At 40.3% G+C, this 12,838-nt stretch overlaps 1 protein-coding gene across 2 annotated transcripts in view; it reads right to left on the bottom strand.

The window, feature by feature from the left end:
• Positions 1–12,838, bottom strand: part of PHACTR1 (phosphatase and actin regulator 1) — a 502,764-nt gene that overhangs the window by 473,327 nt on the left and 16,599 nt on the right. For both annotated transcript variants that reach the window (XM_079147314.1, XM_079147312.1), the window contains exon 2: positions 4,341–4,487. In XM_079147314.1, the coding sequence (XP_079003440.1) occupies positions 4,341–4,487 (147 nt within the window). The remainder of the gene's footprint in view (positions 1–4,340; positions 4,488–12,838) is intronic.

Genomic DNA, 12,838 nt, shown 5'->3' with positions numbered 1-12,838 from the left:
AAAAAGATTAGACTCAATCTGAAGTCATTAATAAAAAAAAGTAGTGTGAGGTATACATTGGCCTTCTTCAGGGAAAGAGTAGCTGAGAATAATTACTAAGAAATTTAGGTAGGAGAAAATGATCTCAGTGCAGCACAATTTCCCCAATTTGCCCGGGGATGGTACTCAATGCTTTGTGATAACAGGTGATAACAGCAGGTTCTGAGCTGTCACTTCTCAAGTTCATGGACTTTCAACATGTGGCTAAGGGATAAATGTCTTCCTTATCAAGAAGGGTAGGAAAGGATCTCCTGAGACCCACTTTTCCCTCTTCACCTAGCTGATTCTTAGAGGTAGCCAGAACAAACCAATTTTGACTGCCTTCATTCTCTGGGCCTGAAAGGGTAGAAGAGACCAGTGGGAGTCAGAAACAGCTATCCCTGGGTGATGTCAGAAACCAAAACAGATCCCAGCTCCAAAAAAGGATACATGTTGGAGTTAACCATGCCATTCATTTAAAATCTCCCCCATACGAAATAGTTCTGAACTGTCAGGAAAGAGTAAACCATCTGATGACTAGAAAAGTATCAAGTTAGGAAAACCTTGAGAACTCTTTCAATAGATCCCAATATTTTTGTGTTTTAAAAGTCTGAAATCATCAGGATGACTAGTCATTCTTCCTTCATCCCTTTAAGAAGTTTTAGATGGGTATAATTCTTCTCCTTACCATAACACATTTATTCACTCAGTTATAGATAACTTTTCAGTTTTATCATCTACATATTGGATACCCTCCTATATACTGTCAAAATAAAGATAAATAGAATACATTAGACCACATGGAAGTACCTGCCAGAGGAGCTATAACTCTTCATTGCATCCACTCTGATGTAGCAAATGAATGACTTCAGAAGGCAGGGTGAGCTCTCAAGCTAAATGTCAGCGGTGTTTATCACTAAGTGAGAACACAATTAGAACACTTGCTACTAACAGTGTGAACATACTACTCTTCTGTTACAGAATGTCCTTTTAACACATTTTAATATATCTGGAAAAAAAAACCCTACTTTCAATGTTTTAAATGAAGTCTGATGTATCTGACTCTCAGCAAATACATTGACAATTTTCACTAGCATTTATACTATCATCAGCAAATGACCATCAATCACAATTTGCATCTTCTAAATGCTCAAAGAAGTTTAAAACCTAGAATATGGTCTCTTTGGGACAAATAAAAGACATGATTCAGAAAATTTCTGTTCTCTATCTCTCAAGCTAGGCTGAACCTTGAAATTAACATTTTCATATAAGTGATGAAAGATCCACATTTGGGGGTTATTCTTTGACTGACTTGGGAAAGAAGACGAGGGCATATATCCTTTTCAATCTCTGGGGTTATTTTCAAAATGATATTAAGTATTTTCAGGGACAGAATGTAGTTGAAGGAATGCTTAAGTATTTAATTTGTATTCAAAATGCCCAGTCCACTTTATTTGGCAACTTTACAGATTAGTGGAAGCAAGTTTGTACCCACAATGATTTAAGGATAGCCAAATTAAATAAATATGTGTATATTTATTTCCTTGAAGCATTGCTAAACCTCTAAAATATTGAAGATGAATTTATACACAAATGAGTGGGTGTAGGAAAGCAAATATTTAACACAAGTAGTTTAAAACAATAAAGGATTTATCTGGAAAGTATAAACGGTGAGTGAGTGTTCGGGGGCATGACAGATGGGAAGAAAGAGTACGGGAATGTGTGCTTGCATTGTTGTTTATGAATTGTTCAGAGACAAACAAAATTCTTGCTATGCCCAGATTATGTAATTTATGGGGAGTGTGCAAGATTCTCTGTTCAGTCACGCTGATAATGACACTAATAGTTTAATTACAACTTGCTGCTCAAGGAGATAAACAAGGCTGCTTGCTTTTTAAAATCAGGGGTTACAATTACTTTTAAATGCGGGGGAAAGACACATCTGTGAGTACATCTTACTTTGTTAGGAAAGCAACCAGAAACCAGCTGGAAGATAAACAAAGCCCCAGGAGTGAGCAGCCGGTGCAAAATTAGAGAAAAAAAAAAAAAAAAACCACCCAATTTAAGCAGTGGAGCAGTAGGCGTGAGGCATAGTAAACAGGCGGCAAATGTAGGTGGGCAGGGACAGAAAAGTTTCTGTGGCCAGATCTGCATTTCCCCTAAGATCCCATCACAGAGAAGACCTGAGCACCCCTCCCTCCGCTGTCTGCCTCACAGGCACGTCTCTGCCTTCTCGTCCTTCACTTCAGCACCACCATGAGAGGACAGCTCCGCCAGTCCGCAGCACCAGAGCGCTGAGGGCCTTCCTCCTTCACCTTCACCAGCCTGCTTTCCACAGCGTTTCTTTCTCACTGGTATCTTTCTTGACGTTTTGCATTTGGGGTATTTTAAGGGACATACAGAAGGGACCAAGTACTTGTCTAGTTTGTTTATTTCTAGATCAAAGAGAGAAAAGTCCTGCCTGAGCCAATCTTTTAATTGGACCCCACAGCAATTTAACCAGAATAAAAGATTGCAAGTCACTGGGTTTAATTTGTTGGCAAAGTGGCTCCAAGTCATTGAGTAGAAGTTGAAACTTGAAACCCATTTTCAGTGCTTTATTTTACTGTTTGTTTATTTGTTTGAATGACAGTACCAGTAGAAGGTTAAGCACCTTTACTGCTTAACAGATCTGCTGCATCAGCCCTTCTCCTACACTAAAGGGTCAATGGAATAACTCCTGATGTCACTGGTTTGGAAAAACAAACTTGGTCCTAAAAAGCTCTTCTCAGTCCTTTAAAACACCCCTATAACCATATGTTAAATCTAGAATATACAAGCAAGGGATCACCAACTTCCAGATGAACACCACAAGCTACACCACACACCACAAAAGACCAGAGCTTCCTTGATGAAGTCCCCTTTTCTCCAGCCCCAAAGCCAGAGGCAACCATTTAGGAATGACTGGATTTCTATGATTAAAAAACCAAATCACTGAGACAGGAAAATCAAAATCCAAGCAACTTTGGCACAAGCAGTCCCCATTCTTCCAACCACAAAGATGTGGTGGCTTAGTCAATGAATCTTCCTTCTCCAGGCAGAGTGTTCTCTTTTGCCCACACTTCTCAACAAGGAATAAACTCACACACACACACACACACACACACACACACACACAGTGTTTAATTCTTTTTCCAACGGTTTAGTTTCTTAAAGAAAAAAAAAAAAAGTATTGCCTGTTTTCAAAAGTTAGGTTGAAAGTGAGTCTTCAGGAAAAAGCTCTCACTCTTTTGGCTCTGGAGTTGCTAAATTAAGGGGAGACCCTGAAGAGGGAGAGACGCAAGCTAGGGTTGAGGCTTAGGAGTTAGCAATAGGCAGCGCTGTGAAGTTAGTGGTGAGTAACTTCTTCCCAGTCCTGAATAACTAACTGAGGAGGTGAGTTGGAACAGCAATGGAAGTGGGAGCAGCAGACGGTGGAGTTTCCTATTAGGTGACCCTGAGTGGACTCAGCTGAGGCAGTCTTGACTCTGGGAACCCCTGGTTCCCCTCTCTGCTGCCCTCTCTCCCTCCCTCTTGCCTTCCTTCTGTTCTTCCCTTCCTCCTCTCTTCCTTCCTCTCTCCTTACCTTCTGCCTGCCTTCTCCCTCCCTCCCTACCTTCTCTCCCTCCTCTACCCCAGTGACGCTTTTCACTGAATTCCACCTGGGCCACTTTGAACACCAGTTCCAACGACAGCCTCAAATCACGCAGCGTGCATCCTGTAGCCCACGCTTTCCTGCCACCACGTTGCTCTCCAGTTGCCTGGTGCAAGGAGAAGCTTCCCTTCCCAGCGCTCGGCCCCGCCCCCTCTCCCTACTCCAGCACCGCAGCAGTGGCATCCACCCGTCAAAATCACCAGAGTCTGAATGTCACCAACAAGTTCCTACCGGTAGTGGCCCCGCCAGCGAGCCCTGCCAAACCCTCCAAACCCTCCAAACCCTCCGCCCACAGCCGGCGCCCCGGCACCCCACTGAGCTCCCGGGGCTGGGGAGCCGCATTGTCCGCACTGACAACACTTTCTCTTCCTCCTGGCAGGGGGAAGCCCGCGTGCGCGTCCCGGGCGGCCGGAGGGCTCCACGCGCTCCCCTCCCCCACCCTGCACCACCCCAGCGCACACCCGCGCACACGCCCTCCGCACACCGGCGACACAAAGGGAGCGGGAGAGCGGCGCCCGGCGGGCAGGCGGGGGCGGGGCAGGGCCCGCCGGGAGGGGACACCGCGCGGGGCGGGGGGCCGAGCCGGCGGCGGGAGGCGGGAGCCAGGGAGCGGGCGGCGAGCGAGGCCCGGCAGGAGGGGCGTCCTTACCTGCCCCTAGGTTGAAGGAGATCCTGGCCTCCGCGAGGTACGGAGTGTCGCTCTTGGAGCGGACTCTTCTGATGGGCCGCCGGTCTATGTCATCCTCCGAAGATGCCGCCATTAATGTGGGAGGCAGGAGCAGGGTCGCCCGGCGAGCTGAGAGGAGAAGGAGATGGAGAGAGGGAGACAGGCGGAAAAGGGGAGGAGGGGAGAGGAAGAGGCTCGCGCACGGGGAGGGGGAGGGGAGGGGGAAGGAGAGGAGGGGAAGGGGACGGGGAGGGAGGGGAAAAGAGAGGGAAAAGGAAAGAAGAGGGAGAGAGAAAGAAGGAGAGCGAAGGAGAGAAAGGGTGAAGGGAGAGAAGGAAAATCCGTTAAGGATCTGTGGACTGGAGCAGAGCCCAGGCTATCCCTGGCTTGCGCAGGGCATCCCCCGACTCCCCTCCCAGCACCCGACCGAGGGGTCAGGAGTCAGGACCCACACCCGCCTCTTGCCCGCAGCCCCAGTTTCAGCCGTTGGCACGGACAGGCTAATGCGAAAGGGAAGACTCTAAAGCAAAGCTGCCCAGTCAGCACTGTGCCCTCTCCCGCCAAACGCACTTACTCTGCTTTGCAAGCGCACACTGTGGTCTCATTAACCCTCAGGATTCTCTAGTGTGGGCATGCGGGCCTCTGGGCCCAGCTTTGGCGCTGCTCGCGTGCAGTTGTCACTCCTGGGGTGCAAGCCCTGGTCCCTTGGTCGTGGAGGAGGGCATTGTGACCAGGGCTGCCCTCTGCTCCAGTGCTCCAGACCAGGAGCTCAAAGGGAGAGAAGATCTGAAATCCTCAGCAACTCTTTTCTGCCCCTTATAACTTACAGGTGTGGGCGGGAGGAGAAGTACACAAGTTTGGGAGCAGTAAAGTTTCTAGAATTGGTACTTTGTGGGCTAGCCATACTCACGCAGAATGGAGTGGTCTCTTACTCAGCTACTTAACTCCAGGATGCATTTATCTGTCCATAAAAACCCATTCATTTTAACCTTCAACCTTCTCTTTACTTGGTCACATACAGACAGACCCTAGTTTCTGGGATGGACCCTTAGTCTCTACAACCCTGTGCCATTGTTTCTTAAGGAGAGTGGGGATCAAAGGGACTTTACATTCCTTTGAACTGCCCCACAGCACAAGAGAACCAGAAAGGTTTTCTGGGAAGAACCCTGTGATGCTCCCGCTGAACCTATTGATGGTCCGAAAGCTCTTTTATGTTCATCTTTCTGTAACTTCTGTTTCTTGACCCTGTGATGTTGCTCTTTTCTATCTAGTAAGTGCACACTTGGAGTGCACAGCTCCCCGTCTGTGGTTCCCTCCCTGATACAAAGGAAACCTCAGTGTGGAGTCCTGCCCTTCAGTCCCAGAGAAAGAAGTGCCCCTCTGGTTCAGCAAGCCTTCCCTCTCCACTTCAGCTGTCAGTTCACCCTCATCTTGTATTCCCTCTCTCTTCACTGGTCTCTGTCCTCACCTATGTATAGTAACCCTTCATCTTTGGAAAAATATATCTGCCCTTGACCTTGCTACTACTCCCCTACCATACTATTTCCTTGCTATTCTGTTTAACCCTGCCATAGAATTCTTGCCCCCCCACATTCCATTTCTTACTCCCATTTCCAATGGCAAGTTTCATCCTTACCATAGGTCCATCCTTGTCTCTCAACCAAGATTCATTTAGAAGATCATCAGCATCTGTCTTTCCAATCCATCACTTTCTTGGTTTCTTTGAAGCATCCAGTAATCTATCCCTCTCAGGAGTTTCCCCTCCCATGGCCTTCCAGTACTGGACTAGTTCCTAACCACTTGATTTCTAATTGTTGGACAGTTCTCTGCATGTTAATTGAAAAGGTTCATCCTGGTATTCGGGCCTTCCTCCAACCTGACTTCGACCTGTCTTTCCATCCTCATCTCCCACACTTGCTTCTAATCTGCTGGGAATTGCCCCAAGTCTGCCTCCTTCTGCATCAGCACCTGTGTTCCTATGGCACACCACAGTTCCTTCCCTAAAAACTTTCCATGTTTTCCTTAGGAATGTATTTAAGACATGAATCTACCACAGAGTGAATACTTAAAAAGTAATTCTGAAAGAGAGGAAGAGGAGAAGGAGAGAAAAAGAAAAGGAGAGTGAAGGCAGATTACTTAACGAGCAGTTAAATTTGGGAATCAAATCCATGTCTTCCTGATTTCAAATCCCATCACCTTAATGATTCCAGACCCCCAAATTATCAGATGTTCAAGTCCCTTATATAAATGTTGACGTATTTGCATAGAATCTATATACTTCTTCCCATATGCTTTAACTCATCTCTAGATTACTTATAATACCTCATACTATGAAAATATTTTACACATAGTTGTTACACTCTATCATTTAGGGAATAATGACAAGAAAAATGAGTCTGTACATGCTCAGTACAGATGTACTTTGCCTCCCCCCAATCTTTTTGATCTACTGTTGGTTGAACTCATGGATGTGGAACTGTTATAGTTTAGATATGAGGTGTCCCCCAAAAGTTCATGTGTGAGATAATAAAAAGGTGAAATGATTCGATCATGAGAGCTATAACCTAATCAGTGGATTAACCCACTGATGTGGATTAACTGGATGGTAACCATAGGCTGCATGTAGTGAGAGGTACTAGGTCGTGAGGGGTGTACTTTTGGGGTTTATATTTTGTCCCTGGTGAGCAGAGCTCTCCCTTCCTGGCTATAATTTCCTGAGCTGCTTTCCTGTGCCATACCCGTCCACCATGATATACTGCTTTACCTTGAACCCAGAGCTAGGAGTTAGCAAACTATGAACTGAACCTTTGAAACTGTAAGCCAAGATAAATTTTCTCCCCCCTAAATTGTTCTTATCAGGTATTTTGGTTATAGTGGCAAAAAGCTAACTGAAACAGGAACCCATGGGTGTAGAGGGCTGAGTGTACACTGATTTTCTAAGTATGTATATTTGGTGTACTAGCCATATTTTTAAGTGTGACATCTACCTCATTGTTATATCACATTTATTCTTTTTTAAAAATTTTTTATAATTTATTTTTACAGACTGCATTTTGATTCATTGTACACAAGTGGGTTACATCTTTTCATTTCTATGGTTATGCACGATGTAGATTCATACCATTCATGTAATCATACATGTTTTCCCTGATAAGTGGAAGATGATATATAATGGGGATGGATGCGGGGGGTGAGAGAAGAATGGAGGAACTTTAGATTATGTAGAGGGAAATGAGAGGGAGGAGGGGGGGTATAAAAATGGTGGAATGAGACAGACATCATCACATTTATTCTTTGTTAAACACAAATTGAAAACGAATGCCTCCAATTCCAAGAGGCAACAAGAAGGATCATTGTCTTATCAACTCAAATAAAATATGCAAGTTAATATTTTTAGATCACTAATAAGGTTATAAATCCAAATTGTAATTACAGCATTTAGGCTTATGTTTTTAAGCAAGTATAAAAAGTAAGGAAATAAACTCAACCAATTCTGAAGACTGTATTAATCTTACCTCTGAATTAGTACAGTGTTAATTTGCTTGTTCAAAATGTTTGGAATTCTCTGGCATCTTGGATTTTCATTTACTAGTCGGTCTTTAGAAAAATGATAGTCATCTGAAGGACTAATTAGCCTTAGATTTTCCAGTGTTTCTTGGATTTTATAAATTAGTGGTTCTTAATATAGTGAGGTACACCTTTGATTTTCTGATCCTCATTCATTTAACAGTTGAGAGAATTAGGACGTTGATATTACTACCACTTTGTTAACCCCTCTTCAGAGGAGTTTAAAGGCACTTTAATTTTATGGCACTATAAATTATTGCATTATTGAAGTAATTCCAGATTAATATGCTTTTGACAATAGCATGTAATACTATATCTTTCTTCATGCTTTGGAATTCATTTATCACAGTTTCCTTTCTGATTATATCTTCCATTTCTTGGATTCCTTAATTTATTTTTTTTCTGTCTTTCACTATATTTTCTTTTCACTTTGCCCCCTTTCCTCACATCTTCTCCTAGTTCTTTCTAACAATTCCTATATAGAGTCGTTCCTCTCCCTTATATCTCATATGAAAGACTCCCCTTTGGGGGCTTATCTATATGTGTCCACATTCTTTATCCTCTGCCATTCCTGTCACATTCATGATTTCTTGTTATCAAATATTTGGTGACATCAGGGGAAGAACTCTGGGGTAGGAATCAGGGATGGTGGGTCCCAGCGTTACCACAACCTCATCAAGTAAACACTACAAGTCACTCTGCCAGTATGGTCTCAGGAACCTCACTTTTGAAAATGCAAGGGTCAAATAATACAACTTTACAGGTTCTTCCGAGTTTCAATACTCTAATCATGTGTAACTGTTCTCATATCTCCATTCCTTTTTGTAAATACCTGTGGAATACTTTGTCCATCTAAGAAAACAAATTTTTCCTTTAATTTGTAAATGATCATATTTAGGAAACCACATGGTATCTATACTTATCACATGTGATCTCCTATTTTTCAGGTCTATTTTATGTAACTGAATCCTTTAGAATCTACTCTATCCCCACAGACTGTTCCCATCATGTGACTGCAGCTATGATTTTATGCCTGCTGGTATGGATGTTAATGTGTATATTGAAAGGATAGAATTCAATGATCTCAACAACTTCCAGATGTAGTTTTTTTTTAATTATTTTTTTCTTTCTGAAATATGATTGCTGGCCTAGGAAAAAGACATTTTTCCCCTTTTCTAAAGTCAGTCAACATTTTAAAACTCCAACTTCTTACACGCACTTTATTTTCAGAGATACAGCAAAGGAAAGAGAAGTAGCACAGAAGAGTACTTGAAAAAAGTAATATTTTGTACATCCATCATTGACTTGGAAGAGCACAGAGATGAGAATATAAGAAAACAGTAAGAGTGCAATACTTCATTCTTATTAAGAAAATTCTTCAGATGAGTAAAGCTTATCCTTTAAAAATATTGCTCTAAGTGTGTTTCTAGGACACCCTTACGTCAGACTCACATGGGTACTTATAAAGTGTGGATTTTCTAGGCCCCCAACCTGAACCTACTGAATCAGAATTTGAGGGATGACACCTGTACATTCAGATTTTCAAGTCTCCCAACAATGGCCATGCTTACCATTTCTATGAAACAGAGAGATAATGCAAGTAAAAGGAATATAACAGATAAAATGATTGGAAAGCAAGAATAAAATTGTTATTAGTTGTATGGGTTATGACTATGCACTTACAGAATCCTCAAGAATGCACAGACTAAAAAAAAAGAAAATAATGCATAGACTATGAGAAATATTAAGCAAATTTCACAATGTCACTGGATAAAATGTCACTTTTGTTTTTACATACTAACAAAAACAGAAAATAAAGTTTAAGAAGAACCACTTACATAGGATCAAAACCATGAAATACCTACAAATAAGCAAAAAATGAGCAATACCTCTGCATGGAAAACTATAAAACATTGCTGAAAAAAATTAAGGAGACCTAAAAAATGGGGAATGGGATAAATGTACCATGTGGTCACAGATTAAAAGACACAATATTTTTAAGTCATCAGTCTCTTCAAATTGACTTTCAGATTCAATGCAATTCCTCAGATCTCACATTTTTTAATTGGAAAAGCTGAGTCTAAAATGCATATGAAAATGCAAAGGGAGAAGACTAACCATTGCAATCTTGACAAATAGGAATAAGCTTGTAGGATTCACAGTAGAGGCTATTAAGACTTGTTATAAAGGCATAGAATGCAAAAAGAATGTAAGATAAATAGAACAATGGAAGAGAGAGAAAACCCTAAAAGAAGACTCATATACCAATAGTTACTTGATTTTGACAAGAGTCTACCTGCAATGTACTGGGGAAGGAATGTGATCTTCATATATAGTGCTCAGTCACTTGGATACTCATATGGAGGAAGAAATTCAACCTTGATCCCAACCTCACACCACATACAAAGTTCAGTTTCAAATGTATCAAGGGCATACATGTGAAGGATAACACAACAAAATTAGTTGTACATGAAATTAGAATGCATTTATCCATTTTCATAGATCGTAAATGAATGGAGTGTAATTTCTCATTTTTCTTATTGTACATATGGTAGTACCACATCAGTCATGCAGTCATACAGGTACATATATGACTCTGTTTCACTCTACTATCATTCCTACCCCATACCCCTTCCTCTCCCTTTATTCCCCTCTACCCAAACTGAAGTAACACTATTCTTTCTTATCCACTCCCCTTATTGTAAGTTAGTATCCACATATCCAAGAAAATATTCTGCCTTTGGGTTTTGGAGTTTGGCTTATTTCACTTAGCATGATATTCTCTAGCTCCATCCACTTTCCAGCAAATGCCATAATTACATTCTTCTTTAATGGGGAAAAAAACACTAACCATAAAGAAATAGGTAGACATGTTGATATCATTAAAACTAAAAAAATTCTGTTTTTCAGAAGACCCCACTAGAAATGTGAAATGTTGAAATATGTGGGATACAACTAAAACAGATCTGGTAAGGAAATTTATAACATTAAATACTTAATTAGAGGAAAGGAAAGGTCCTAACTCAATAATTTAAGTTCCTATCTCAGGAATTTAGAAAAAGAGTAGAAAAAAAAAATCCACAACAAGTAGAAGGAAGGAATTAATAAAGATAAATGCAGACGTCAATGACATTGAAAACAGAAAAACAGTAGAAAATAAATAAAGTAAAAAGCTCATATCTTTAAAAAATTAGTAAAATTGATTAGCCTTTAGTAAGACTAGTGAAAATAAAAGAAGAAGCTACAGCTCACCAAAATCAGAGGATCAAGTAGGGGTTATCACTGTGGATGGTATAACCATTAAAAAGATAATAGGAGAATACTGAAAATAGCTTTTTGCTCATATATGCACTCTTTTTTTGAAAATGAGAACATTATGAGAGTGGAAAAGAAAACTGCAGACCTGGAGAAGATATTTTCAACAGATATATAGTAAAAAATTTGTAACCAGAACACACAAAAGCTCCTTAAATGACACTGAAAAGCTCTACAATTCAACTCAATATTTTTATTAGTGCATTATTATAACAGATGATAGTGTGGTTTATTTTGATATATTCATAAATGTATATAAGATGGTTTTCTCCATTTCAATCCCTTGTACTTTTTATTTCCTCTACTCCATTGGTTATTTTTTTATTTATTCAAATTGATGCATTACAACTATATATAACATTGGAACAAATTGTGATATATTCATACGAGGACATAGAATAATTTGGTCGAGTTTATTTCCTAGTTATGTCCCCCTCCCCTTTGATACCCTGCTTCTATTCTCCTGATCTTCCTTCAATTTTCATGAGATTTCCATTTTTTTTTATTCCTCTCTCTCTCTCTCTCTCTCTAGCAGAGGACTTCCTAAGTAGAGGAAATACAGGTATCCAAAAAACATATGGAAAGATGACCAGCATCATTCCTTATAGATAAATTGATAATATAACCTCAATGGCTAAAATTTGAAAATCAGTTCCAAGTATTGGTGAGGCTGTGGAAGAACTGGAACATTCAGACATTGCCCATGGGAATATGATCTTGCAACATCACTTTGGAAAAATTTATGTTTACATAAACATGAATAAACCTATATATATCCTATGATGTGGTCAAGCATGTTGACAGAGGATTTACTTATCATGGCCCCAAATTGAAAATAATTCTTTCTTCAGGAGAAGCATATAAAAATAATCATAATATACTCAGTGTCATACTACATAAAAATTAAAAAAAAAACCTACTGCTCCAAGAGACAACATGGGTGAGTCTTCATAGGCATAATCATGAATGAAATAAGCCATTTCTAAAATATTATATGTTGCATGAAATATGATATGTTGTATGAAGTTGAAGAATAAGCAAAGCTAATATGGTGTGATGGAAGGTTGATAGGAGAGAGATTGTTTTGAAAGGAACACAAAGAACCAGGGAGGGATTTGGGACATATTCTGTTATCTTGATCTGGGTGGTGGTTGTAATTTTTAGAAAGGCTGATTACTTTTGTGAAAGTTCAAATGTCATATTTTGTATTTACATATCTGAATGTTGTACGTATGATATACACCACTAAAAATAAAAAAACTTCCAGCTTGCTAAGATACCCAGATCAGCTTAAGAATTACTGCATTTAAAATGAGCACCAAATATTTATAAAATCATAACATCCATAACAAATTTAATTAATGAAAATAATTTATTAGTGACTTGAGCCATCTTTGGATTACCAATATTCCACTATGCCAAAATTCTGTGAGGTTTCTTTTTTTTTTCTAATTTATTTTTAGGCTATCCTCACACCTATCTCAGATAACCATGATTTTTAAATAGTCCAAGTTTCATTACCAATTTACTAATTATATAATAACATAACTGGATTGGTGGTGATGCAAGGAATAAAGAGAGAAGAATGACTTGTTAAG

This window comes from Sciurus vulgaris (assembly GCF_902686455.1).
Source record: "Sciurus vulgaris genome assembly, chromosome: 7".
Lineage (NCBI taxonomy): Eukaryota > Metazoa > Chordata > Mammalia > Rodentia > Sciuridae > Sciurus > Sciurus vulgaris.
This window is presented reverse-complemented; position numbering and strand designations above follow the sequence as displayed.